Below are 24,382 nucleotides of genomic sequence, written 5' to 3'. Positions count from 1 at the left end.
TTAGGGGCAATCAGGAAGGCAGGCAGGCGTGCAGTTGGGAGCCAGCAGTCCTGGATTGTGAGAGGGATGTCCGATTGCCCGTTTAGTGGGATCGGGCCTAAATGGGCAGTCGGACATCCCTCGAGGGGTCCCAGATTGGAGAGGGTGCAGGCTAGGCTGAGGGACAACCCCCCTGTGCACGAATTTCGTGCACCGGGCCTCTAGTCTAATCTAATAAAAGGGTAATATGCAAACTAACCATCACTCCGCAACAAAGATGGTGGCGCCCATAGCGCCCCGTCCGCAGAGAGAGGGAGGGCTGCAGACACAACGCGGGGCCAATGGACAGAAGCCCAGCAGACACATCATGGGGCTGCCGGGCTGTGGGCGTGCCCTGGGCTGCCGCCACGCAGCTTGGGGCACTCCCCCAGCCCAGCGGACACAATGTGGGGTTGCTGTTCAGGGGGTGTACCCCAGGCCGCTGCCACACGACTCGGGGCACACCCCCAGCCCAGCAGACAGAACACAGGCTAGGGACATGCTCTGAGCCACCACCGCACAGCTTGGGGCACGCCCCCACCCCAGTGGACACAACACAGGGGTTCCTCTCCACATGAGCTGCAGAGGAAAAACCTTTTCTGACCGCTCATTGGCTAAGCTCCCTGTATGCCGCCATTCACACTGTTCCTGGTAACTTGGGTAATAAGAGGTGATCTAGAGTTTTTCCACCTCGCTCCTGGAGGAAAACACGAAGGTCTGCTGCTGGAGGGCTAAGAAATGTCATGTCCTTCCCTAGTCAGTTTGGCTCAGTGGATAGAGCGTCGGCCTGCAGACTCAAGGGTCCAAGGTTCGATTCCGGTCAAGGGCATGTACCTTGGTTGTGGGCACATCCCCAGTAGGGGGTGTGCAAGAGGCAGCTGATCGATGTTTCTCTCTCATCGATGTTTCTAGCTCTCTGTCCCTCTCTCTTCCTCTCTGTAAAAAATCAATAAAATATATTTTTAAAAAAGAAAGAACACCCCCCTACCCCCCCGCCAAGTCAATGGTGTCCCGCTTTACCAGTGTTAACATCTGGTCACCTTAGGGATGAGACTCTAATCAAACCGAGTACCCGGACGGCGCAAAAATGCTTTTTCTGAGCCGCGCGGAGCCGGTTCCAGCGGGCCTCCGCACTCCCGCCCACTCCTGGGTAATGGGTGACGGTCTGCACTGCGCTGCCAAACAGCCCAGGGGCCCAGGCTTTGGGGACCGTGCTCACAGCCCCAAGTGCAGTCACCGAGGCCCCCGTCGGGGCTTCACTGGCCCTCACGGGGAGTGAGCAGTGACAGCCGCGGACACCGGAGGGACGGCTCCTCGGCGTGACCGTCACCGGCCCCCTCTCCGGAATCGCCCAGCTGTCTTCCCAGCACGCACCGCGGGGCCTGACCGAGCGCCCAGAGCGTCCAATCGGCGTTGGGTTTGTTGCCTGGTGCCCGCCGTCACGCGCTGATTGGCCGGTGCGGTGACGTCTCAGCTCGCGGAGCCGCCTTGCATCACTTCGGACTCCGGGCGCCTCGCGTGCGGTTCTTCCCGGGCTCCCGGCGGGCCCTCAGGTTCGGCGCGTCGGGGGCGCAGGGAGCGCGGCCGGGTGGGTTTGTAAATGTCTCCCGGGTGCCGCTTGGTGCGCGCGTGTCTAGTTCCAAGGAGAAGGTCGGGAGGGGTCAGCGGGGCTGAAGGACGGAGCCGGGCCGAGGCTGCAGCCTGGGAGCTCCCGTTCCCCGCGGCGCGGCGGGAACCCGTGGCGCGGGCTGGGCAGGGCCCGCCGTGGTGGGATGGGACCGGCCGCAGAGGAGCGGAGGCGGCGGGCTCGGAAGTTACTGGGAAGTCGAGGTCTCCGTTAGAAGCGGGGAGTGAGCCCGCTTCTCCTCGGCGCTGACGGCGCCCTGGCGGCGTTCGGAGGCGGGAGGAGGCGGCTTCTCCGGCTGCGGTGGGGTTGGGGCCTTGAGCTAATCGGTAGGAGTTGAGGTCTTGGTGTTTGGCATAATGCAGTGATTTTTCATCTTTTGAGCGGTAGTAGCTCCCTAAAAAATGTTATCAGAGTTATGAGCCATCTTCATAAGTCTCATTTTCTCAGAAAAAAGGAAGAAAGAGAAAGAAAAGCCCTGGCCGGTGGGCCAATGGTTACAGCATCAGCCCGGGGACCACGGGTGGCGCGTTGACACTCCTGGTCCAGACTTACCTCGGTTGGTTGCAGTTCCTACCCCGCCCCAGGCTGGGGTGCCCATGTTCCCCCCCCCCCCCTCTCTTTCCCTCCCTTCCACTTTCTCTAGAAATCAATGGAAAAATACCCTCGGGCGAGGATTTAAAAAAAAAAGAGAAAGTTCAGCTACCTCTGCCTGAATGGTCAGAACAGCTGCAGAGCATTGAGCTCCCACGTTCCTGTACATGCGAATCCCCTGCGGCTTGTGGAAATGTAGGTGCTGACTCCCCGCTCAGAGCGGGGCGGCCAGGCTGCTCTGATAGCGCCCACAGACCTGCCTGGCAGTCAGGACCAGCCTTGGGGCATTGGAAGTGACCGAAATAAACGTGTTGGTAGCTAAATCTAGGCTTCCAGTGCGATCCCCTAACTTGTCCTGAGATAAGGTACTGAACAAGTAGGACCCGGAAAGACGAGGTTGTAACCAGAGCGGAAGATCCAAAATGCCTTTAACTTCTGTTGAAAACCGTTCAATGGCACACTCTACTCAGAAATGGATAGTAAATTAAAGGCCGCTTGTACCTCTCTTCTTTTTCCCCTATATAAAACTGTTGCATCTTAAAAATAATGGCAAGGAAAAAAATCTCTTGTAACAAACTTTTTGTTTTGATTACATGGCTCAATCTCTGTGATTAGGCTTTGATGTTTTCAGAATTTCTAGTCAGAAACCCCAGACTTCTATAGTTATTGAGTTGTTAAGGTTTTCCATCTTCTCTGTTTTCTCATTATCAGCTATCCTGTCCCCTTCTAATCTGCTGTTGGCTTGGAAACCTGGTCACCAACCTAGTTAGGATTATAAAGTAAGACTACATGGGCCTTGAGGGGGAATGGACGTGAGGATACTCAACCATATAGTCGAGTGTTTCTACATGAGATTATTAGCAAAATTCTTATAAGGACACTTGTAAGACCTCTCACTAGAGACTGAATCAGATAACTATAAGGTTTGTCCTATCTGAAAACCACAAATAAGCAATAAAAAGGACAAAATAGTAAATTGGAATGAGCTGGTAATTATTTGAATGTGAGATTCTCGTCTTTTTAGCTTTAAAAATTTTTAGGTCTCATTCCTCAATAGCAAGTTACTGTGATTGAAGTATAACAAATGAGGTTAAAGAGATGAGGTTATTTCAAAAGAGGTGCTTTTTGTCTTGTGATTGTAGGTACTGATTCTTACTATTTTTATTTTATTTTATTTTTATTTTTTTAATGAATCTTTATTGTTCAGATTACAATTGTTTCTCCTTTTTCCCCACATATCTCCCCGCCACCCAGTTCCCACCCCCCTCTGCCCTTATCTCCCCCCTCTCCCCCCCACTGTCCTTATCCATAGGTGTATGATTTTTGTCCAGTCTCTTCCCATACTCCCCACACAGACACCCCTTTCCCCCTGAGAATTATCAATCCACTCCCATTCTATGCCTCTGATTCTATTAAATTCACCAGTTTATTCTGTTCCTCAGATTTTTAATTCACTTGACTTTTAGATTCACTTGTTGATAGATATGTATTTGTTGTCCATAATTTTTATCTTTCTTCTTTTTTCCTCTTTTTAAAGAATACCTTTCAGCATTTCATATAATGCTGGTTTGGTGGTGATGAACTCCTTTAGCTTGTTCTTATCTGGGAAGCTCTTTATCTGACCTTCAATTCTGAATGATAACTTTGCTGGGTAGAGTAGTCTTGGTTGTAGGTTCCTGCTATTCATCACTTTGAATATTTCTTGCCACTCCCGTCTGGCCTGCATAGTTTCTGTTGAGAAATTAGCTGATAATCGTATGGGAGCTCCCTTGTAGGTAACTAACTGTTTTTCTCTTGCTGCTCGTAAGATTCTCTCTTTGTCTTTTGCTCTTGGCATTTTAATTATGATGTGTCTTGGTGTGGTCCTCTTTGGATTCCTTTTGTTTGGGGTTCTGTGCGCTTCCTGGACTTGTAAGTCTATTTCTTTCCTCAGGTGGGGGAAGTTTTCGTTCATTATTTCTTCAAATAAGTTTTCAGCATCTTGCTCTCTCTCTTCTTCTGGCACCCCCATAATTCTGATGTTGGTTCGCTTGAAGTTGTCCCAGAGGCTTCTTACACTATCTTCAACTTTCTGAATTCTCTTCTCTTCATGCTTCTCTGGAGGAGTGTCCTTGGCCTCTTTGTATTCCAAATCTTTGAGTTGATTCTTGCAATTCTCTAGCCTGCTTTTGGGTCTCTGTATAATATTTTTTATCTCAGTCAGTGTATGTTTAATTTCTAGTTGGTCCTTTTTCATATCCTCGAGGGTCTCATTGAATTTATCGGCCTTTTCCATGAAATTCTTGAAAAACCTTATAACTGTGGTTTTGAACTCTATGTCCAGTCGCTTGTTCTCCTCCATTTCTTTGGTTTGTGATCTGTTTCCTTGCCTTCTCATATTCTCTGCTTCCCTAAGTTGGTAGGGTAGCTTTGTGTACTAGGTGTCCTATTGGTTCAACGGGTCAGCCTCCCAGTTACTTGAGGTGGACACTCTTGGTGTACCCTTGTGTACTGTGTGTCCCCCAGCAGGAGCTACAGCAAGGGCTAGTTTTCTTCTCCTTTGCTTGGGCGGATTTGGAGCAGTCTGACTGGAGCTGCAATTTATTTGGTTAAGCTGCCACAGAACAGGCCATTTATATGCAAAAGCCGCTGTGTGGAGCCTGGGAGGGTTTGTAGAATGTGCGGGGCGGAGCCTCAGGGCGGGGCGGGGTCTCAGGGCGTCACTAGGCTGGGGCGTGGCCAACGGCAATGGCTGCCATCAGCCGTCTCTGCCTTTCCACGTTTCCAAGTCCCTGTGCCCCGCGCTCCAGCGCAGTAAACAATGATTGCTGGGCGCACCTCTGCAAAAGTCACTCTCACTTTCCGACCGGATGGCCGAGAGTCCAGCCTCTCCCCGTAGGTGCCTGGGTCCCCCGCGTGTCCCCAGAAACTGGATTTCCGAGTGATTGGGAGCTTGTCTCCCTGCGGGTTGAAGAAAAACCGTGCACCCAGCCGCCCGCCGCCAGCCCGATTCGCGTGCCTCCGTACCTCAGCTTTTCAGCGTTTGTGCTCCTTTCTCTTCTTAGGTATAAATCTTCCACTCAGCCAGCTTTCCCGTGGTTCTGGGTGGTAGATGTTTTGTCTTTTAGTTGTACCCTTGAAATTGTTGTGCGAGGCAGCAGACCAGCCGTTTAACTATGCCGCCATCTTTCTTACTATTTTTTTAAGAAAATATTTTTTTATTGATTTTAGAGAGGAAGGAAGAGAGAGAATGAAGCATCAATGAGAGAGAATCGTTGATCTGCTCCGCCTGCTGGGGACCGCAACCCGGGCATGTGCCCTTGAACAGAATCAAACCTGGAACCCTTCAGTCCACAGGCTGATGCTCTATCCCTGAGCCAAACCTGCTAAGGCTAATTCTTACCTATTTTGATATTTTTAAAATTATTGAATTTGTATTATCATTAGATAGAATTCCCAAGATTTTTTTTTCTCTCTTTTTTTTTTTTTTTAGGGCTAGGGCTAGGGTTAAAGCTAGAGTTATGGTTAGGGTTAGGGCTAGGGTTAGGGTTAGGTCTAAGGATCTCCCAAGATTTTTTTGTTTACTTTTAGAAGCATATTGTCTACAATTACTAAAGGTTACATTGTAGATGAAAAATTGGTGAAGAATGTGATTTGGACACAAGTTTTGCAATAATTTAAAAATAACATATATCACCATCCCCAAGAAATGGAAATAACAAACTCATCATTCTTATCCTACCCTCAGTCATATTTATTTATTCTCCAAAATAAAACTTGACTCTAACTCTTTTTAAAAAATCCTGTATAATAAAAGGCTAATAGGCAAATTGACTGAACGGCTTAATGACTGGTTGCTATGATGCACACTGACCACCAGGGGCCAGATGCTCACTGCAGGAGCAGCTGGGTGAGCACAGCAGCCTTTGCAGGAGCCTCTCCCACCTCCACATCTGTGCTAAGGATGTCTGACTGGGGGGAGCGGGCCTAAGCCATCAGTCGGACATCCCCTGCGGGCTCCTGGACTGTGAGAGGGCATGAATTTCATGGACTGGGCCTCTAATAAATAAATAAAAATAAAAAGACCATGTATCCCTATTCTACACTGTATATACAAATAACTCAACTGGATCAATGACCTAAATATAGGAGCTAAAAATTCACAACCTTGTTTAAGGTAGTGGTTTCTTTCTTTTTTTATTTTTCTATTAATATATTTTTATTGATTTTCAGAGAGAGAGGAAGGGAGATGGAGAGAGAGATAGGAATATGGATGAGAGAGAAACACTGATGGGCTGCCTCCTCCATGGCCCCCTACTGGGAATTGAACCTGGGACCTCTGGGTGCATGAATAGGTCTAAGGATCTCAACTACTAAACCACACTGGCAGGAAGGTAGTGGTTTCTTAGACATGACATCTAAAGCTCAAGTAACAACAAAAAAACTGGACTTCACTAGAATTGAAAGTATGTGCGTTTCGGATAACATGAAGAAAATAAAAAGTACACAGAATGGGAGAAATTTTTGCAAATTATATAACAGAAGGAGCTTGTATGTGGAATATATAAAGAATATCTTTCAACTCAACAATAAAAAAGACAATTATACATTGGGCAAAAGATAGACAGCTCTCTAAGGAAATACAAAAAATGCCCATTAAGCACACGCTTAACATAACTAATCATTAGGAAAATGCAAATGAAACCACAATGAGTTACTACTTCCTAACCACTAGGATTTCCTATAATCTAATAATAGTAATAAGGAGTGAGGGCTTAGAGAAACTGGAATCCTCATTCACTGCTGGAATAACAGAAAATGAGGCAACAGCTATGGAAAAAATTTAGGCAGTTTCTCAAAAAGTTGAACACAATTACGATAGGACCTGGCAGTTCCACTCCTAGATATATACCCCAGAGAACTGAAAACATTAGGTCCACACAAGAACATACATTCATATTCATAGCATTCTTCATAATAGCCAGAAAGTGGAAAGAGTCCTAATGAGTGGGTAAACAAACATGGCATGTTGATAGAATGAAATCTTCAGTATAAAAAATGATATGTATATTACAACATGGATGAACCTTGAACACACAATTCTAAATAAAAGAAGCCAGACAAAATAGGCTGTACATATATGATTCCATTTATATGAAATGTCCAGATCAGGAAAATCTATAGAAGCAGCAGAATTACGGTTGTCAGGGGGCTGGAAAAAAGGGAATGAAGAGTAACTGCTAATGTGTATCATATAGTATCATGGGTAGTAATATGTACACGTGTGTTAATGTATGGTATTTATTTCTAGGCTAGACTTCTCTTTGAGAATAATAAATTTGATTTCTCTTGCAGCAACAAAATGGTTCAACAAGTTCCAGAAAACATCAATTTTCCTGCTGAAGAAGAGAAAATCTTGCAGTTCTGGTCCAAATTTAATTGTTTTCAAGAATGCCTAAAGCAGTCAAAACATAGGCCAAAGTATGTGAATTTCTTGGAAAAGATAGAGTCCTTAAGACTGGTCATTTCTTAGACTATGTTCAATTAAGGCAGGAACTTTTTATTCACCTTGTAGTACCAGAGACTCCTAGCTCTATATAGTAGGTACTCTCAGTTGTAAATATACATTGAATGAATGAGTTCTTAATTATTAGATTAGATTCAGTTTAAGAGTTCTGAATAGATTAACTTGAATGATCTAATGAAATTCAGATGTGAAACAATATTTAAATTTGGACCACTATTGAATAGCGTTCACATATCTTTCTACTTTTCTCATTACCACCTCATTAATTACTTAGACTAGCCTTCTGTTAGGGTGCCTCCTGCCTATAGTCTTCCCTTCACCTAACGACCAGTTTTGTTGTGTTTTTAATCATGTGTCTCCTGCTCAAAAACTTTATGAGATAGGCGTTTGGTGTCCTATTTTACTGATGAATAGCTTTATCGTTTAGCATCAGGATGAATAACCAATGAAGAATGGATGGCCCAATGGAGGCCTCTCCAGCTCCCACATAACTAGCTTTTTTGAAGGCAGGACCTGCAATAAATATCTAATCATTTATCTGAATTTATCCACTCATCTACTGATGGGCACTTAGCCAGTTTCCAGATCTTAGCTATTGTACATTGTGCTGCTATGAACATATGGGTGTATCCATTCTTTCTGATTGGTGCTTCAGGTTTCTTAGGATATATTCCTAGAAGTGGGGTCACTGGGTCAAATGGGAGTTCCATATTTTAATTTTTTGAGGAAACTCCATATTTTTTCTTTTTTTTTTTTTTAAATATATTTTATTGATTTTTTACAGAGAGGAAGAGAGAGAGGGATAGAGAGCTAGAAACATCGATGAGAGAGAAACATCGATCAGCTGCCTCCTGCACACCCCCTATTGGGGATGTGCCCGCAACCAAGGTACATGCCCTTGACCGGAATCGAACCTGGGACCCTTCAGTCCGCAGGCCGACGCTCTATCCACTGAGCCAAACCGGCTTCGGCCATATTTTTTTCCACAGTGGCTGCACCAGTCTGCATTCCCATCAGCAGTGAAAAAGGATTCTCTTTTCTCCACATCCTCGCCAGCACTTGTCATTTGTTTATTTGTAGATGGTAGCCATTCTGACAGGTGTAAGATGGTACCTCATTGTCATTTTAATTTGCATTTCTCTGATGATCAGTTATTTTGAGCATTTTTTCATATGTCTCTTTGGCCATCTGTATGTCCACTTTGGAGAAGTGTCTATTTAGGTCCTTTGTCCATTTTTTAATTGGATTGTTTGTCTTTTGTTAGTTTTGTGAGTTCCTTATATATTTTGGAGATTAACCCTTTATCAGATGTATCATTGCCAAATATGTTCTCCCATACAGGGGGCTCTCTTTTCATTTTATTGATGGTTTCTTTTGCTGGGCAGAAGCTTTTTATTTTTATATAGTCTCATTTGTTTATTTTCTCCTTAGTTTCCTTTGCCCGAGAGATGTATCCTTAACCATATTGCTACGAGAGATGTTAGAGATTTTGCTGCCTATGTTTTCTTATAGGATTTTTATGGTTTCACTAAATTCATTTAAGTCTTTTTTTCCATTTTGAGTTTACTCGAGTATGGTATAAGTTGGTGGTCTAGTTTCATTATTTTGCATGTATCTGTTTCCTAACACCATTTCTTGAAGAGACTTGTCTTGACTCCATTGTATGCTCTTGCCTCCTTTGTCAGATATTAATTGAGCGTAATTGGCTTGGGTTGATTTCTGGATTCTCTTTTCTGTTCCATTGAGCTACATGCCTGTTCTTGTGCCAGTACCCGGCTGTTTTGATTACAGTGACTTTTTCTCAAGATTGCTGCGAATATTTGGGGTCTTTTTGGTTCCATATAAATTTTTGGAGTATTTATTCTAGATCTGTGAAATACGCAGTTTGTATTTTAATAGGGATTGCATGGAATCTGCAGATTGCCGTGGGTAATATGGACATTTTAATGTTAATTCTACCAATCCATGAACATGGAATACTCTTCCACTTGTTTATATTTTCTTTTATCTTTTTTTTTTCAATGTTCTGTATCTTTCCAATTACAAGTCTTTTGCCTCCTTGGTTTATTCTTTTTTTTTTTTTTTTTTAAATATATATTTTATTGATTTTTTACAGAGAGGAAGAGAGAGGGATAGAGAGTTAGAAACACCGATGAGAGAGAAACATGGATCAGCTGCCTCCTGTACACCCCCTACTGGGGATGTGCCCGCAACCAAGGTACATGCCCTTGACCGGAATCGAACCTGGGACCCTGGAATCCGGTTTCGGCTATTCTTTAGTTTTCTTAATTTTTTTGTTGTAGTGGTAAATGGGATTGTTTTGTTTAGTTCCTCTTTCTGAGAATTCATTATTGGTGTATAAGAAAGCCATAGATGGCTGAAACTGGTTTGGCTCAGTGGATAGAGCGTTGGCCTGCAGACTCAGGGGTCCCAGGTTTGATTCCGGTCAAGGGCATGTACTTGGTTGCGGGCACATCCCCAGTAGGGGGTGTACAGGAGGCAGCTGATCGATGTTTCTCTCTCATCGGTGTTTCTAACTCTATCCCTCTCTCTTCCTCTCTGTAAAAAATCAACAAAATATATTTTAAAAAATAAATAAATAAAAAGCCATAGATGTTTGGTTTTGATTTTGTATTCTGCTACATTGCCAATTTCATGTATTTATCTGAAATCAATAAAAATTTTAAGAAAACATAATAGATTTTAGTAACACTTTATTTTTTTAATATATATATTTAAATATATTTTTATTGATTTCAGAGAGAAAGGGTGAGGGAGAGATAGAAACATCAGTGATGAGAGAATCTTTGATGGGCTGCCTCGTGCATGCCCCTCACGGAGTATGGAGCCCGCAACCCGGGCCTGTGCCCTGACCGGGAATTAAACCGTGCCCTCCTGATTCATAGGTCCACGCTCAACAGCTGAGCCATGCCAGCCAGGCATTCCCCACTTTTCTTCCTGAACACTCCACTGAGACAGTTGCCATCTATTAAAAAAATGTCCTACATTTTTGTTGTTTATTTTAAAGTAATCACATATTTTTATTCTTTTTGTTAGATTTACTTTCTATGATGGACCTCCTTTTGCAACTGGACTGCCTCACTATGGACATATACTTGCAGGGACAATTAAAGATATAGTTACAAGATATGCTCACCAGAGTGGGTTTCATGTTGACAGAAGATTTGGATGGGATTGTCATGGCTTACCTGTGGTATGTTTGAGTCACCAGCCTTATGTTTTGATTTTTCAGTGAGCATTAGATTTCATCATATAACCTATATTAGTATGATGGAATATTTACTGTAATCAGACTTTTTCTTCATTTCTGTAATATTTATAGTTTATTTTCTCTAGATTTTTTGAGAACTTATTTTTAAATGTTTATTTTCTAGAGTTCAATTGCATTTTATTTCATAGGGCAGGGTTGTTAACAATGTTATTGTAAATTTTCAGGAATATGAAATAGATAAGATACTAGGAATCAGAGGACCAGAGGATGTAGCCAAAATGGGGATTGTGGAGTACAACAATCAGTGCCGAGCAATTGTGATGAGATATTCTACTGAGTGGAAGGTATGTTCAGCTATTTTCAGTAGAATTGACAAAAACTTCTAGTTTAAATGGATGTTGAAGTGGCTTATGGTCCTTTGTGCGTTTTATGATGCTCCCCGAAGGATGGGTGTCCATGTGAAGTTGGAACTTCAGGTGTCAGCTCTTCCTTTTTAAAGGGGTGTTTTGCTTCCACCTCCAACCCTAGTGCAGAGACTAGGTTAAACTGAAGCCCCTGTCATTTCTGTGTGCTTGGTTAACCTTCCATATTTAATCTCTTACCTGCCCACAGTGTTGGACAGGAATCAGGCTGACCTAGCAGATAGGTGAGCTTGAATATTGTCAAAAGAAAAAGAAAATAAAATGTTAAAACAGTTCTAGTTTGGACTCACTGTTACCTGAACCAGCGGGGGAGCTCCCACAGCTGGCGCCTGACCTGCCTGTCGAGCTGTCAGAGCTCCGCCCTCCTCGGGGCTCAGGAACACAGGTCCTCGGCTCCTCGTTTTCTCCCGGGCCTTTTCATTAATTAGCTTGTGCCACTTAACAGCTTTGTTTTATTTTTTTTATCTTCTCCATCTTACCACTTTGATTTCCTAAACTTGCTATTCTTCAGAACTCACTATTCTGCCAGTGGACTCAGGCTTTAAACATTAATCAAATCTACAGTCAAATTCTATCACGTCTTAGCATCTCTTATTTAGTCATTTATTTTCTTTCTTTTTTAAAAACATTTTTATTGCGTTTTTTTACAGAGTGGAAGAGAGAGGGATAGAGAGTTAGAAACATCATTGAGAGAGAAACATCGATCAGCTGCCTCCTGCACACCCCCTACTGGGGATGTGCCCACAGCCAAGGTACATGCCCTTGGACAGAATCGAACCTGGGACCCTTCAGTCGGCAGGCCGACGCTCTATCCACTGAGCCAAACTGGTTAGGGCTAGTCATTTATTTTCATTCCAGCAACCTTTCCCTAGTTTCTTGCCTCTTCATTTCGGTAACCATCTTCTAATTAGTCTCTTCCTCGTGCTCTTGCCCCTCAGCCTGTGAAGTTCTCTCTCCTCTCCCACAGGACTCTGCTCATCTTGCTCTTCTCTGCTCAAAGCATTGAGTAACTTCTCTTCATTGGTGAATAAAATTTTATATCATGGACCTAAAATAGCAAAGCTTTTAAACTTTCTCCTAACTTTCCTTGCCTGGTTACCAGTAGGGAAAAATCCTGATTTTAATATGTATGTAGGTCTTCCCCCACCCCCCTTATTTTTAAATTGTTCATTGTGAAATAATTGTAGTTTGTTAAAAATTGTGAAGTTGTATCAAGAGTTTTCTTTTATCCTTTACTTATTAGCTAACACCTTCAATAATTATAGAACAATTAACAAAAGCAAATTGTCAAAATGAAATGAACATTGATACATTACATTAGACCTTTTTCAAATTTAACCAATTCCACTAATTTTTATTTCTGATCCAAAATACAGTTTAGAAGCAGACACTGCATTTAGTTTCATACCTCCGTAGTCTCCTTTAATCTGGAACATGACCTCAATCTTTTTGTCATTTATGACCTTGTCACTTTTTTAAAATCTTTTAAAAAGTTTTAAATTTATATTTTAGAAAGGGGGGAACAGCAGTTTTCTTAACCACTTATTCATACATTCATTGTGTGTTTTTTTTTTACAGAGAGGAAAGGAGAGGGATAGAGAGTTAGAAACATCAATGAGAGAGAAACATCAATCAGCTGCCTCCTGCACACCCCCTACTGGGGATGTGCCCGCATCCAAGGTACATGCCCTTGACCGGAATCGAACCTGGGACCCTTCAGTCCACAGGCCCACGCTCTATCCACTGAGCCAAACCGGTTAGGGCCATTGGTTGGTTTTTGAATGTGTTCTGAACGCAAAACCTTTGTGTAAGTTGATGATGATGCTCTAACCAAATGAAATACCCAGCCAGGGCTTGCCCTTGTCACTTTCAAATAGTACAAACCAGTTATTTTTAAGAAATTCCCTCAATATCTACTGTTTTTTCATGATTCAGTTTAGGATTTACATTTTTGGAAAAAATGTCTCAGAAGTGACATCATACTCTTAGTCTGTCATCAGGAGGCCTGTGATACTGATAAGTCTCGTTAATTATGTTAACTTTGGTTACTAAGGTGATCTGTGTCAGGTTTCTTTATTATAAAATTGGAGTTTTTCCTTTCTCATTAATATTCTGTGGGGAGATTCTTTGCAAATATCCTGTATCTCATATTTTAACTCAGTAGTTTTAGTATCCATTAATGATTCTTACCAGCAACAGTTATAGCTATAGCTTTTGTCAAATGGTAACTTTGCTAGACTTTAATGGCATGTTAATAACTTACAAATAAGATTTTTATATGGGATGAATGTCAGAATAATCTGGTGCTTAATCTTACATAGTATGTTGATAGCAATATAGATTTACCTCAATCATTGATTGTTCTGTTTTCCCAGAATCATTGCATGTGCTGATAAAAAAGTAAAACACATTGATTTACAATAACAAATATTCTCTAACAACTAATATTTATATTTTTAAGTCTACTGTTACCAGACTTGGCCGATGGATTGACTTTGACAATGACTATAAAACACTCTATCCAGAATTCATGGAATCTGTCTGGTAAGTTTATTTGAAATTGTAAATATAATGAATATTCTTGTCATTCAGGGGTGGACAAAAATAGCTTTCCAGTTTTTCATATAGAAAATACAGTAATTAGCCTTGGCTGCGTAGGTTAGTTGGTTAGAGCGTTGTCCTAATGTGCCACAGTTTCAGGTTTGATCTTGGTCAGGGCACATACAAGTATTAACCAATGAATGCCTGAATGAGTGAAGCAACAGATTGATCAATCTCTCTCTCTCAATTCAATAAATTTTAGAAAATAGGAAAAAAGGAAATACAATAATTAAATAATATAAGAATGAACTATATTTTGCATACTTGTAACTATAAAACTACTTTTGCCCACCCCTGTATTACATAGTAGAGTAATGATAGGTTTGTTTTGGTGTTTAAAGATTTAAAACTTTTAATTTTTTTATAGCATTTTTAGGTTCATAACAAAACTAATAGCACGGTACAGACATTTCCCGTATGCCCTGTGTCCCCACACACATTGCCTACCCATTATTACGTTTGTTATTATAGAACAGTTTATTACAATTGAACCTTCATTGACACATAATAATCACCCAAAGTCCATAATGTACTTTAGCTTTCACTCTTTTTGAACATTCTATGGTTTGGTATAAATGTATAGTGACATGTATGTATCATTTTAGTATCCTGTAGAGATTTGTCTTTGAGCTCCAGTTTGATAACAGACCATTTATATTTTTCATTCTACTTAGTGTGAGCAGTTGCATGCACTGATGCAGAAATACCAGTGTATTTGATTACTGCTTGATGGACAATCTTCTGTGGCCATTGTATATGACAAAATACATAGATATCTTACTATCAAGAATCCAAAATTAACTAAATTCGAAACTAACCTCTAAAGGACACTAGAATAATAGATGCATGTCATTATACATTTACTCCAAAGCATAGAATATTCAAAAAGAGTAAATGCTAAAGTAAACTATGGACTTTGGGTAAAGATGTAGAGAAAGGGAAGCCTTATGTATTGTTGGTGGGATTGGACATTGGTGCAACCACTGGAAAACAGTATGGAGGTTCCTAAAAAATTGAAGATATTACTATCTTATGACCCAGCAATTCCGCTTGTGGATATTTAGCTGAAGAAATCCAAAATACTAATTTTAGAAGATACATGCATGCCTCTGTTCATTACAGCATTATTTGCAACTAGAGGCCTGGTGCATGAGATTTTGTGCACTGGATGGGGGGAGGGTTCCCTCAGCTCGGCCTGCGCCCTCTTGTAGTCCGGGACCCCTCTCTCCTTACCGCCCGCCTGCAGCAGAGGTGGGAGAGGCTCCTGCCACCACTGCTGCACTCGCCAGCTGTGAGCCCAGTTTCTGGCTGAGCGGAGCACAGCTCATCCAGAAGCTGAGCTCGCTCCTCCTTAGCGCTGCCTCAGGTCTGCCACCGCCGCACTTGCCACCCATGAGCCCAGCTTCTGGCTGAGCGACGCTCCCCCTGTGGGAGCGCACTGACCACCAGGAGACAGCTCCTGCATTGAGCATCTGCTCCCTGGTGGTCAGTGCACGTCATAGTGACCGTCATTCCGCTGTTCAGTCAATTTATGTATTAGGGTTTATTAAGTATGATAGTGAAAGTATAGAAGCAACCTAACTGTCCATTAATAGACAAGTGGGCATAGGAGATGTGATCCGTATGTGCAATGACATATTTCTCAGCCACTGAGAAAAACAAGTAAGATCTTACCATTGTGACAACATGGATGGACCTAGAAGACATTATGCTAAGTGAAATAAATCAGAGAAAGAAATATATCATATGATTTCACTTATATGTGGAATTTAAAGGACAAAGTTAGTCAACAAACTCATAGATAAACAGAGCAAACTGGTGGTTGATAGATGGGAAGGTGAATAGGAGGCTGGGTGAAAGAGTGAAGAGATTATTTGGTAGTTAACAAAATAGCAGTCTAAAGTACAGTAGAGGGAATATAGGCAATAATATTACAATAACTAGTGCAGAATGGGCACTAAACTTGGGGTGGGAGGTCACTTCATAAATTATAGAAATGTCTTATCACCATGCTGTACACCTTATGCTAATAAAATAATATGTCAACTGTAATTGAAAATAAATTCAAAAGAAATATCAGTTAAAGATATTTGCCAAATTTATTGGTATAACATTTAGGGAAACTAGTTTCAGAAGTTTGTTTTTTGTGTTTTTTTTTAAGGAATTAAGTCTAAGAGACTATATACTTGAGTTTTATACTGAGAGAAAAGTTGAGTGTAGTTCTATGTTCATTACAGCATTACTTGCAACTAGAGGCCTGGTGCAAATAATTGTTTCAAAATGGGTTTTACTTATCCTACCTAATAAAAGAGTAATATGCAAATTAACCATCACTCCGCTACACCCACCATCCACGCCCACCATCCAATCAGTGGAGTATGCAAATTAACCCCAACCAAGATGGCTGCCGCCACAGAGAACAAGAGGGAGGCATGTGTTTCCCCAGCAATAGAGGGAGCCAAGCTTTCCACACACCCTGGCGGGCCCAGGCCTCCACTCAAGAATACAAAGTTTGAATTATAGAAGATAAATCCCAAGAAAAATGGCGGCAGCCATGGAGCTGGAGAGAGCAGGCTAGGGTTGCCCCTGGCAACCAAGGAAGCCAAGCTTTCAACCTGCCCTGGCCAGCCCAGGCCTCCGCTTAAGGCTACAAAGTTTCAATTATAGAAGGTAAACTAATCCAAACAGAAATGGCAGCAGCCACGGTGCGAGCATGCTTGGCTTTGCTCCAGGCTACAAAGTTTCAATTATAGAAGATAAATAAATCCCAGATACCAGGGCCTCCGCTTGGGTCACTGGGGGGCATTGCCGGCCTGCAAACACCACAGGCCCCTCGCCCAGGCCGCCCCATGCTCCAAGGGAACCCCCACCCTGATCCAGGACACCCTTCAGGGCAAACCAGCTGGCCCCCACCCATGCACCAGGCCTCTATCCTATCTAATAAAAGAGTACTATGCAGATTGATCATCACTGCAACACACAAGATCAAGATAGCTGTCCCCATGTGGTCAAAGATCCTGCCCCCATGTGGACACAAGATGGCCACCACAAGATGGCCAGCAGGGGAGGGCATTTGGGAGGGACCAGGCCTGCAAGGGAGGGCAGTTGGGGGCAATCAAGCCTGCAGGGGAGGGCAGTTAGGGGTGACCAGGTCAGCAGAGGAGGGAAATTGGGGGTAAATAGGCTGTCAGGGGAGCAGTTAGACATCAATCAGGCTGGCAGGACAGTCGTTAGGGGGTGATCAGGCTGGCAGGCAAAAGTGGTTAGGGCCAATCAGGAAGGCAGGCAGGCGAGCAGTTGGGAGCCAGCAGTCCTGGATTGTGAGAGGGACATCCCTCGAGGGGTCCCAGATTGGAGAGGGTGCAGGCTGGGCTGAGGGACACCCCCCCCCCATGCACGAATTTCGTGCACCGGGCCTCTAGTCTATCTATATAAAATCCTAAGTGATGGTTCAACTGGTCGCTATGATGCTCACTGGCCACCAGGAGGCAGGCGCTCAACACAGGAGCTGCCCCCTGGTGGTCAGTGCATTCCCACTGTGGGAGTGCCACTCAGCTGACTGTTGGGACCCAGTGCCACTCAGCTGGCTTAGCTGGCAAGCGCTGCTGCGACAGCGAGGGCCTCTCCCGCAGACACTCCCCCTGCGCGCCCCTCCCCCATCCGGATCAGGATTGGTCTCAGGACTGACTGGGTGCGAGCCCACGGCTGCTTCTCAGTCATGGGCTTGCCAGTGTCACCCTAGGACAGGTGTGCAGAGACCTCAGCAGAGTGGCACCAAGCCTACCAAGCAGTGGTGTCTGCAGACGCAGTGGGGCCGGGATGAGCGGGAGGTCATCCGGCCGGGCTTGGGCTCCTCCCTGGCCACCTGCCGCTTTGCGCACTACTGCATCCCTCGGGGGATGTTGGACTGCTGGTTTGGGCCCGATAACCCCAGGCCATGGGAAAATCTAGGACAGTGATGGCGAACCTATGACACGCGTGTCAGCACTGACACACGTAGCCATTTCTGATGACACGCGGCCGCATGCCGAGGATGAAACATTTGCGACTAGAGTCTTGGAGTTAGTTTTTTCCTCAAAGTGACACACTACCTGAGTTATGCTCAGTTTTTTGGCGAAGTTTGACACACCAAGCTCCAAAGGTTGCCCATCACTGGTCTAGGATGACTCTTATGGATGTTTGCAGTCCTATTAGTACATTTAACTTAAAACAACATGATTAAGTGTTCAATAAAAGTTTTTGTCTAGTTGTAGGGGAGATAGTAATTTTAATCCCAGTGGAGTAAAACTGCCCATTATAGTGAAATTTAAGAAATACACCAGAAAACTATTAAAAAACAAAAAATGAAATGCCAGCCATAGTTAAGATATTATTGGAAATCTATTTTTTCAGCACTCCTGAAAAATGTAAATATGTATACGGTAGGTCCTCGCGTTACGTCAGAGATCTGTTCCTACGATGTGACATAACGTGATTTTTGCCGTAAGTTGGAACCCACCTACATAAGCACCTACGTCACTCACATGGAGCACATACACAGCAGTAATGAAGTGAAACAGTAAAAAGAAAAAAAACTTAAAAGAAAGATAATTCCTGACGTTTACTTGTGGTAAATAAATAATAAAAAGCATAAAGCACATGTATACATACGTCGAAATGATGGAACGTTGTTTTTTAAATGGAAGATGGCGATGTAACCATGAAACGACATACATTGAATCTGATGTAACCTGAGGACTGCCTGTACTGAATGTGCAGTTTTGCGTAATTGGTATCTTACTGTACATTATGGTGTCAGTAACTTTTTTCAGTCAACTTGAAGTTATGCACATGTTTCCATGTCAACAGATATTAGCACTTTCATGTCTATATAAAGTCTCATTCTGATCTGTTGTAATTTACCAGTGAATCTTCAGTTGAGAGACATTGTGTTTTCATGTCAAAGTGTATAAATAAAACCTGGCATAAATATTTGTCTTTGGGGATATAGAATTTTGGTTATATAATTACTAGAAGCCTAGTGCACAACATTGGTGCACTGGGGGATGGAGGGGCCTTCAGCCCGGCCTGCCCTCTCTCACAGTCAGGGAGCCCTCGGGTGGGAGGGGACCCGGCAATCAGAGGAAGGCAGTGCCCCCATCACACCTCTTCTGCTGCCAACTGCCGGCAACGCAAGCCTCAGGCGAACCTAGGTGTCTGGGCAGCCACCATCTGAGGCTTGCCTGTGCCTCAGGCATCGGCTGGGCAGCTGACATCCAAGGCTTGCCTGTGCCTCAGGCCGCCCTGGACGGCTGAGGCCGGGTCCGGCCACAACATGTGCCTGCCACTCTCCCCGCCACCACCCCCCCACCCCCCGCCCTCCCAGCTGGGCTGAAAGGACTGTGGGACTCCACGGAACGCACAAGGAGTGGTGCATCCGGCCACACTGGATGCCTGCCACCCCCATGGTGGGGCTGAAAGGATTGGAGGACTCCAGTGGAGCTGAGGGGACTGGCCGCCGCCATCTTTCTGACAGTGTGATGATCAATTTGCACATTCCCTCTTTATTAGATAGGATTCTAAAATGTCTCTTTGCTTGATAGGTGGGTCTTCAAACAACTTTATGATAAAGGCCTTGTGTATAGAGGTATGAAAGTCATGCCTTTTTCCACTGCATGCAACACTCCACTTTCCAACTTCGAATCTCACCAGAATTACAAGGTATGTAAAAGATCCTTGGGCATTAAGTTACGTACATGGAAGGTAAATGGTGTGAGCACAGTAATAGTCCCAATGTGGAGTGTCAGCCTCGGGAGGCTTGTGAATTTGGTCATTCGTCCTGCCTGTTGGTAATGTTGTCAGTCACTGAACCAAGGCTCTCCCTCCCGGAGGTTTGTTACTGATGTGTCTTACTGGCATAGGTTTTGCTTGTTTGGACCATGTTTGTGCTTCTCTTAGGTTTACAAGTTCATCTCTGCCCTGTTTCCCTCCAATCACTGTTTCACAAGGGTTGTTGGTTTTAGTGGTTTTTATCCCTCATCTGGGATCTCATAGTTCATTTATTTGAGAAAAATTCTGATTGGGGATTGGAGCACAGTATTATGAGCTTTTCTGTAATGAATGGAATTTTCTGTCATTGGTATGATAGAAGAGTTTAGACATGCCTGGCGTTTATAAAGTACTAGAGGCCTGGTGCACGATCGGGGCCGGGGAGGGACGCGGGAGGTTGACCAACCATGGAGGGACTGTGGGAGGGCTCCAGGGCATGTCCAGCCCATCTCTGCTGGACCCTAGCAGCAAGCTAACCTACAAGTTGGAGCATCTGTCCCCTGGTGGTCAGTGCACGTCATCGCAACTGGTTGACTCTGCCCTCCGGTGGTTGGTGCATGCCATAGGGACTGGTTGACCAGTCAGCTGTCTGCCCCCTGGTGGTCAGTGCATGTCATAGCGCGTGGTTGAGCAGCCTTAGCATATTACCCTTCGATTGGTTGCATAGCATATTAGGCTCTTATTCATTTCTAAAAATTTATTTAACCCTCTTTGTTTTTAAAGGACATTGATTTTAGGGGGGAATTCTTACTTTATAGCTCAAATTTGAAAATATTATTAAAACTTTCATTCTGGCCCTAACTGGTTTGGCTCAGTGGATAGAGTGTCGGCCTGCAGACTGAAGGGTCCCAGGTTCGATTCCAGTCAAGGGCATGTGCCTTGGTTGTGGGCGATCAAGCCTGCAGGGGAGGACAGTTAGGAGTGACCAGGCCGGCAGAGGAGGGCAGTTAGGAGTGACCAGGCCGGTAGAGGAAGGAAGTTGGGGGTGACCAGGCCGGTAGAGGAAGGAAGTTGGGGGTGACCAGGCTTGCAGGGAAGGGCAGTTGGGGGGGACCAGGCCTGCAGGGAAGGGCAGTTCGAGGGGACCAGGCCTGCTGGGGAGAGCAGTTGGGGGGGACCAGGCCTGCAGGGGAGGGCATTAGGGGCAAACAGGCTGTTAGGGGAGCAGTTAGGCAGCAATCAGGCTGGCAAGGGAGTGGTTAGGGGGTGATCAGGCTGGCAGGCAGAAGCAATCAGGGGCAATCAGGAAGGCAGGCAGGCAAGCAGTTAGGGGCAATCAGGAAGGCAGGCAGGCAAGCAGTTTGGAGCCAGCAGTCCTGGATTGTGAGAGGGATGTCCCAGATTGGAGAGGGTGCAGGCTGGGCTGAGGGGCACAATACCCCTTGCCCCCCGTGCATGAATTTCGTGTACTGGGCCTCTAGTATATATATATATAAAAGCCTAATATGCAAATTATCCCCACAGGAGTTTGACCGGGAGACCGATTGCTCGCTATGACATGCGCTGACCACCAGGGGCAGCGTGGAACGCAGGAAGACCCTGGCCGGCAGCCGGAAGGCCCTGATCACCGGCCAGGCCTAGGGACCCTACCAGTGCATTTATATCGTGCACCAGGCCTCGAGTATAAGGATAAACCTCAATCACCTTGTATGAGACACTGTGTCCAAAGTGGGGTTTTTCTGGCAGGGTCTCGTGCCTTCCCGTATCATCTCCCTGTGGCTAGTAGGGTTGAGTTTTGGTGAGGTCTGAAGCCTACCATTGGTTCTGTTGGTTTTTGGGTCCACTTGGGTGGGATTCAGGTGCAGGTTGCTTTCAGACATTGTGTGTAACCAGCTTTGGGCTACCTGTCTGAAGTTACCACGCTGATCAATTTTTGTGTGTCTCCTGGACCTGAGTGTGCATGGGAGGGGCCAGTCCATGTGAAAGGGTTGGCTTCTTCCAGCTCAGAGTTGATCACACATGTGTAAAAGTACTAAGGCTCCCCCAGGTCCACCTTTACTTGTCAGCTACTCTGCTGCCCCACGAGATTGCAAGGTCTGCCTCCAGAACCTTCCCAGGAGAGACTGTAGGGTGAGTCCAGGCTAACCAAGATAGGGCTAGTAGGTCCCCTACTTGGGGACCACACTGTAAGGCACCAAACCCCTTTCTCTGCCAGAGTCTTCAACTCTAGTTCCCCTAAGGAGCCTTGTTGCTGGTTCAGGTTGGGTACAACCAGCCATCCCCACTGTGGGACTAAGCTGAGCTCCATTGAGGTCAGGAGGATAGATGAAGAGTCTTCATTGAGGAGGATGTTGGTCCAGCTCACTGGTGGCTAAGCTCTCCTTCCCAGCCCAAGCCAATAGCCTCCGAGGGTCTCATGCTTTGAATGTCCCTGCTCTGAGCTACTCTCCCCTCCCCCAAAGAGCCTGCGCCCAACAAGGTTATCTGGGACTTGGCAGGCTGATCCCGTCAGTCTCCTGTTGGGGGTGGGCACTGATCCTTCCAGGCTAGTACGGTGCTCACCTTGCAGGGGAGCCTGGGCTTGTCTCCCCACAATGCCCAGCCCAGCACTCGCCCATCTGGACCCGGGGCGATACGGTCCAGAAATCCCAGCTCTGCACGGCTTCCTGGACACCCACCCACCTACCCCTGCTGCCACTAAGTCTCTGATGGGTGTGGTCGGCAGAACCCTCCACAGCCTCTCCAGCAGTAGGAGTCTGGTGAACTCCCCAGACTGGTGCTGTAACTTTAAGAGTGCTCTTTCCTTGAGATGGTGCTGTCCAAGCCTCGCAGGCAGATGGAATCCCCACACACTCCCACCACCAGACATCATTCGGGCTCCTCTTCCCCCTCTTTTTCTCTGGGTTTGGGATCCCCACGTGGGGTTGATAACCCACAATCCTAGGAGGAGGAAGTTCCACAACCGCAGTATCCCTCTGGTTTGCCTCTTCTCCACCCTTCTTACCAGTCTCTTAACCAGTCTCTGTACTCCTTGGTTATAGTATTTCAGAACAGCTAGGGTCCTATTAGATTTTTCAGGTTGATTGTTCTATAATTTAGCTGTAAACCCATTTTGGGGGTGGGAACTACAGCTTCCAGCTACTCTGCAGCCATCCTGGAATTTTCTGTTTATTTATTTTTAAAAAAATTTTTAATTGATTTCAGTGAGGAAGGGAGATGGAGAGAGATAAGATAGAAACATCAATGATGCGAGAGAATCGTTGGTCACCTGCTTCCTGCATGCCCACGTTGGGATTGAGCCTACAACCTGGGCATGTGCCCCGATGGTGAATTAAACCGTGACCTGGTTCACACAACCACTGGGTCACAATGGCTGGGCTAAATTTACTTTAACTGTTATATAGTGTTCCGTACAGCAAATGGGTTACGGTGTCATTCTTTTAATAGATATTTGAGTGGTTTTGAAAGGTGTAACTTCCTTTTTCATCGTAACAATGTTACTATGAAAATGTAAATGCTGAGTTTCCTTTGGCAACTAAATTTTTACATGTTAGATCTCCATAATAGCTTGTGAGTGCCTAGAATTTTCAAAAGTCATTCTCTTCCATAAGTAAACAAATACCTTTTATTTTTTGGAAAGAGCAAGCTGTGCAGAAGTAAATTGAGTTTCAGGAGAAAGTCCCTCCAACTGTTCCAAAGGGAAGACCAGCTTTGGGATAGAAAAATACTTGTTAGGAACGTCATCTTCATTGTGAGATACATGGAAACCATTAGAAGATATATAGAAGGAGAGAAAACAACACTAGTTAGTGTTTTATTTAGGTTCCCATTTAGAGGGGTTTTTTAAGCTTATTTTTGAACCGTCATTTCTATACATACCAAATTAATGTTTTACATCTTAATGCCTATTCCCTGTTTTAATGATAAGGCTTTTTTTGCTCCTTTTCTTGCGCTACTCCATGTAGTTACACAAAATGAATACATCTCTGAAGCCAGCACCCAGATTAAAGAACCTTATCAACCTGTCAGTAGCTCTCCCATGTAATGGTCCCTTCAGGTTAAACACACACCTCACCCCTACTTTCAACTGCATTGAGTTGTTTGCTGATTCTAAGTTACGTATAAATGGAATTTTACAATGTGTTCTTTTTTGTGTCTGACTTCTCTTGCTCAAGATTACGTTTAGAGTCGTCCATTTTGTGTGTCTGTAGGTCACTATTTTCATTACTACCTGATATTTAATTTATTTCTACTACTGTTGATGGGCATTTCACTAATTTTCAGTTTGTTTCTTATCAGTAGTGCTTCTGTGAACTTTCTAGAACTTGTCTGGGCATATACTGTACACATTTTTGTTGGACTGGAATGGTTGAGTCAATTGTTACATTTAGCTCCAATATACAGGTTGGCAAACTCTGTAAAGGGCCACATATTATTTTAGGCTTTGTGAGCCAAATGGTCTCTGAATCAAGTACTCAACTCTGTCAAAACCATTCTTAGCTCTTGGGCTGTATGAAAACAGGACACCACCAAATTTGGCTTGTGAGCTCTGGTTTGCTGTCTTCCATTCTAATTGATACTTGAATAGAGTGCTTCAAAGTGGTTCTACTGATGTGTACTCCCACTAGACAGGTCTG

The 24,382-nt window shown here is 44.5% G+C and overlaps 1 protein-coding gene across 4 annotated transcripts in view; it reads left to right on the top strand.

Moving 5' to 3' along the window:
• Positions 1-1,528: 1,528 nt before the first annotated feature.
• The window catches only part of IARS1 (isoleucyl-tRNA synthetase 1), a 99,328-nt gene continuing 76,474 nt past the window's right edge, over positions 1,529-24,382 (top strand). For 3 of the 4 annotated variants that reach the window (XM_054727722.1, XM_054727721.1, XM_054727720.1), the window contains exons 1-6: positions 1,529-1,571; positions 7,571-7,696; positions 10,800-10,956; positions 11,199-11,318; positions 13,858-13,940; positions 19,580-19,697. In XM_054727722.1, coding sequence (XP_054583697.1) covers positions 7,578-7,696; positions 10,800-10,956; positions 11,199-11,318; positions 13,858-13,940; positions 19,580-19,697 — 597 coding nt within the window. In that variant the 5' untranslated portion in view covers positions 1,529-1,571; positions 7,571-7,577. Of the gene's footprint in view, positions 1,607-7,570; positions 7,697-10,799; positions 10,957-11,198; positions 11,319-13,857; positions 13,941-19,579; positions 19,698-24,382 lie in introns of all 4 variants that reach the window. The other variant, XM_054727723.1, reaches the window with a different exon arrangement.

The sequence above is a fragment of the Eptesicus fuscus genome, chromosome 15 (genome assembly GCF_027574615.1).
Source record: "Eptesicus fuscus isolate TK198812 chromosome 15, DD_ASM_mEF_20220401, whole genome shotgun sequence".
NCBI classification, from domain to species: Eukaryota; Metazoa; Chordata; class Mammalia; order Chiroptera; family Vespertilionidae; genus Eptesicus; species Eptesicus fuscus.
This window is presented reverse-complemented; position numbering and strand designations above follow the sequence as displayed.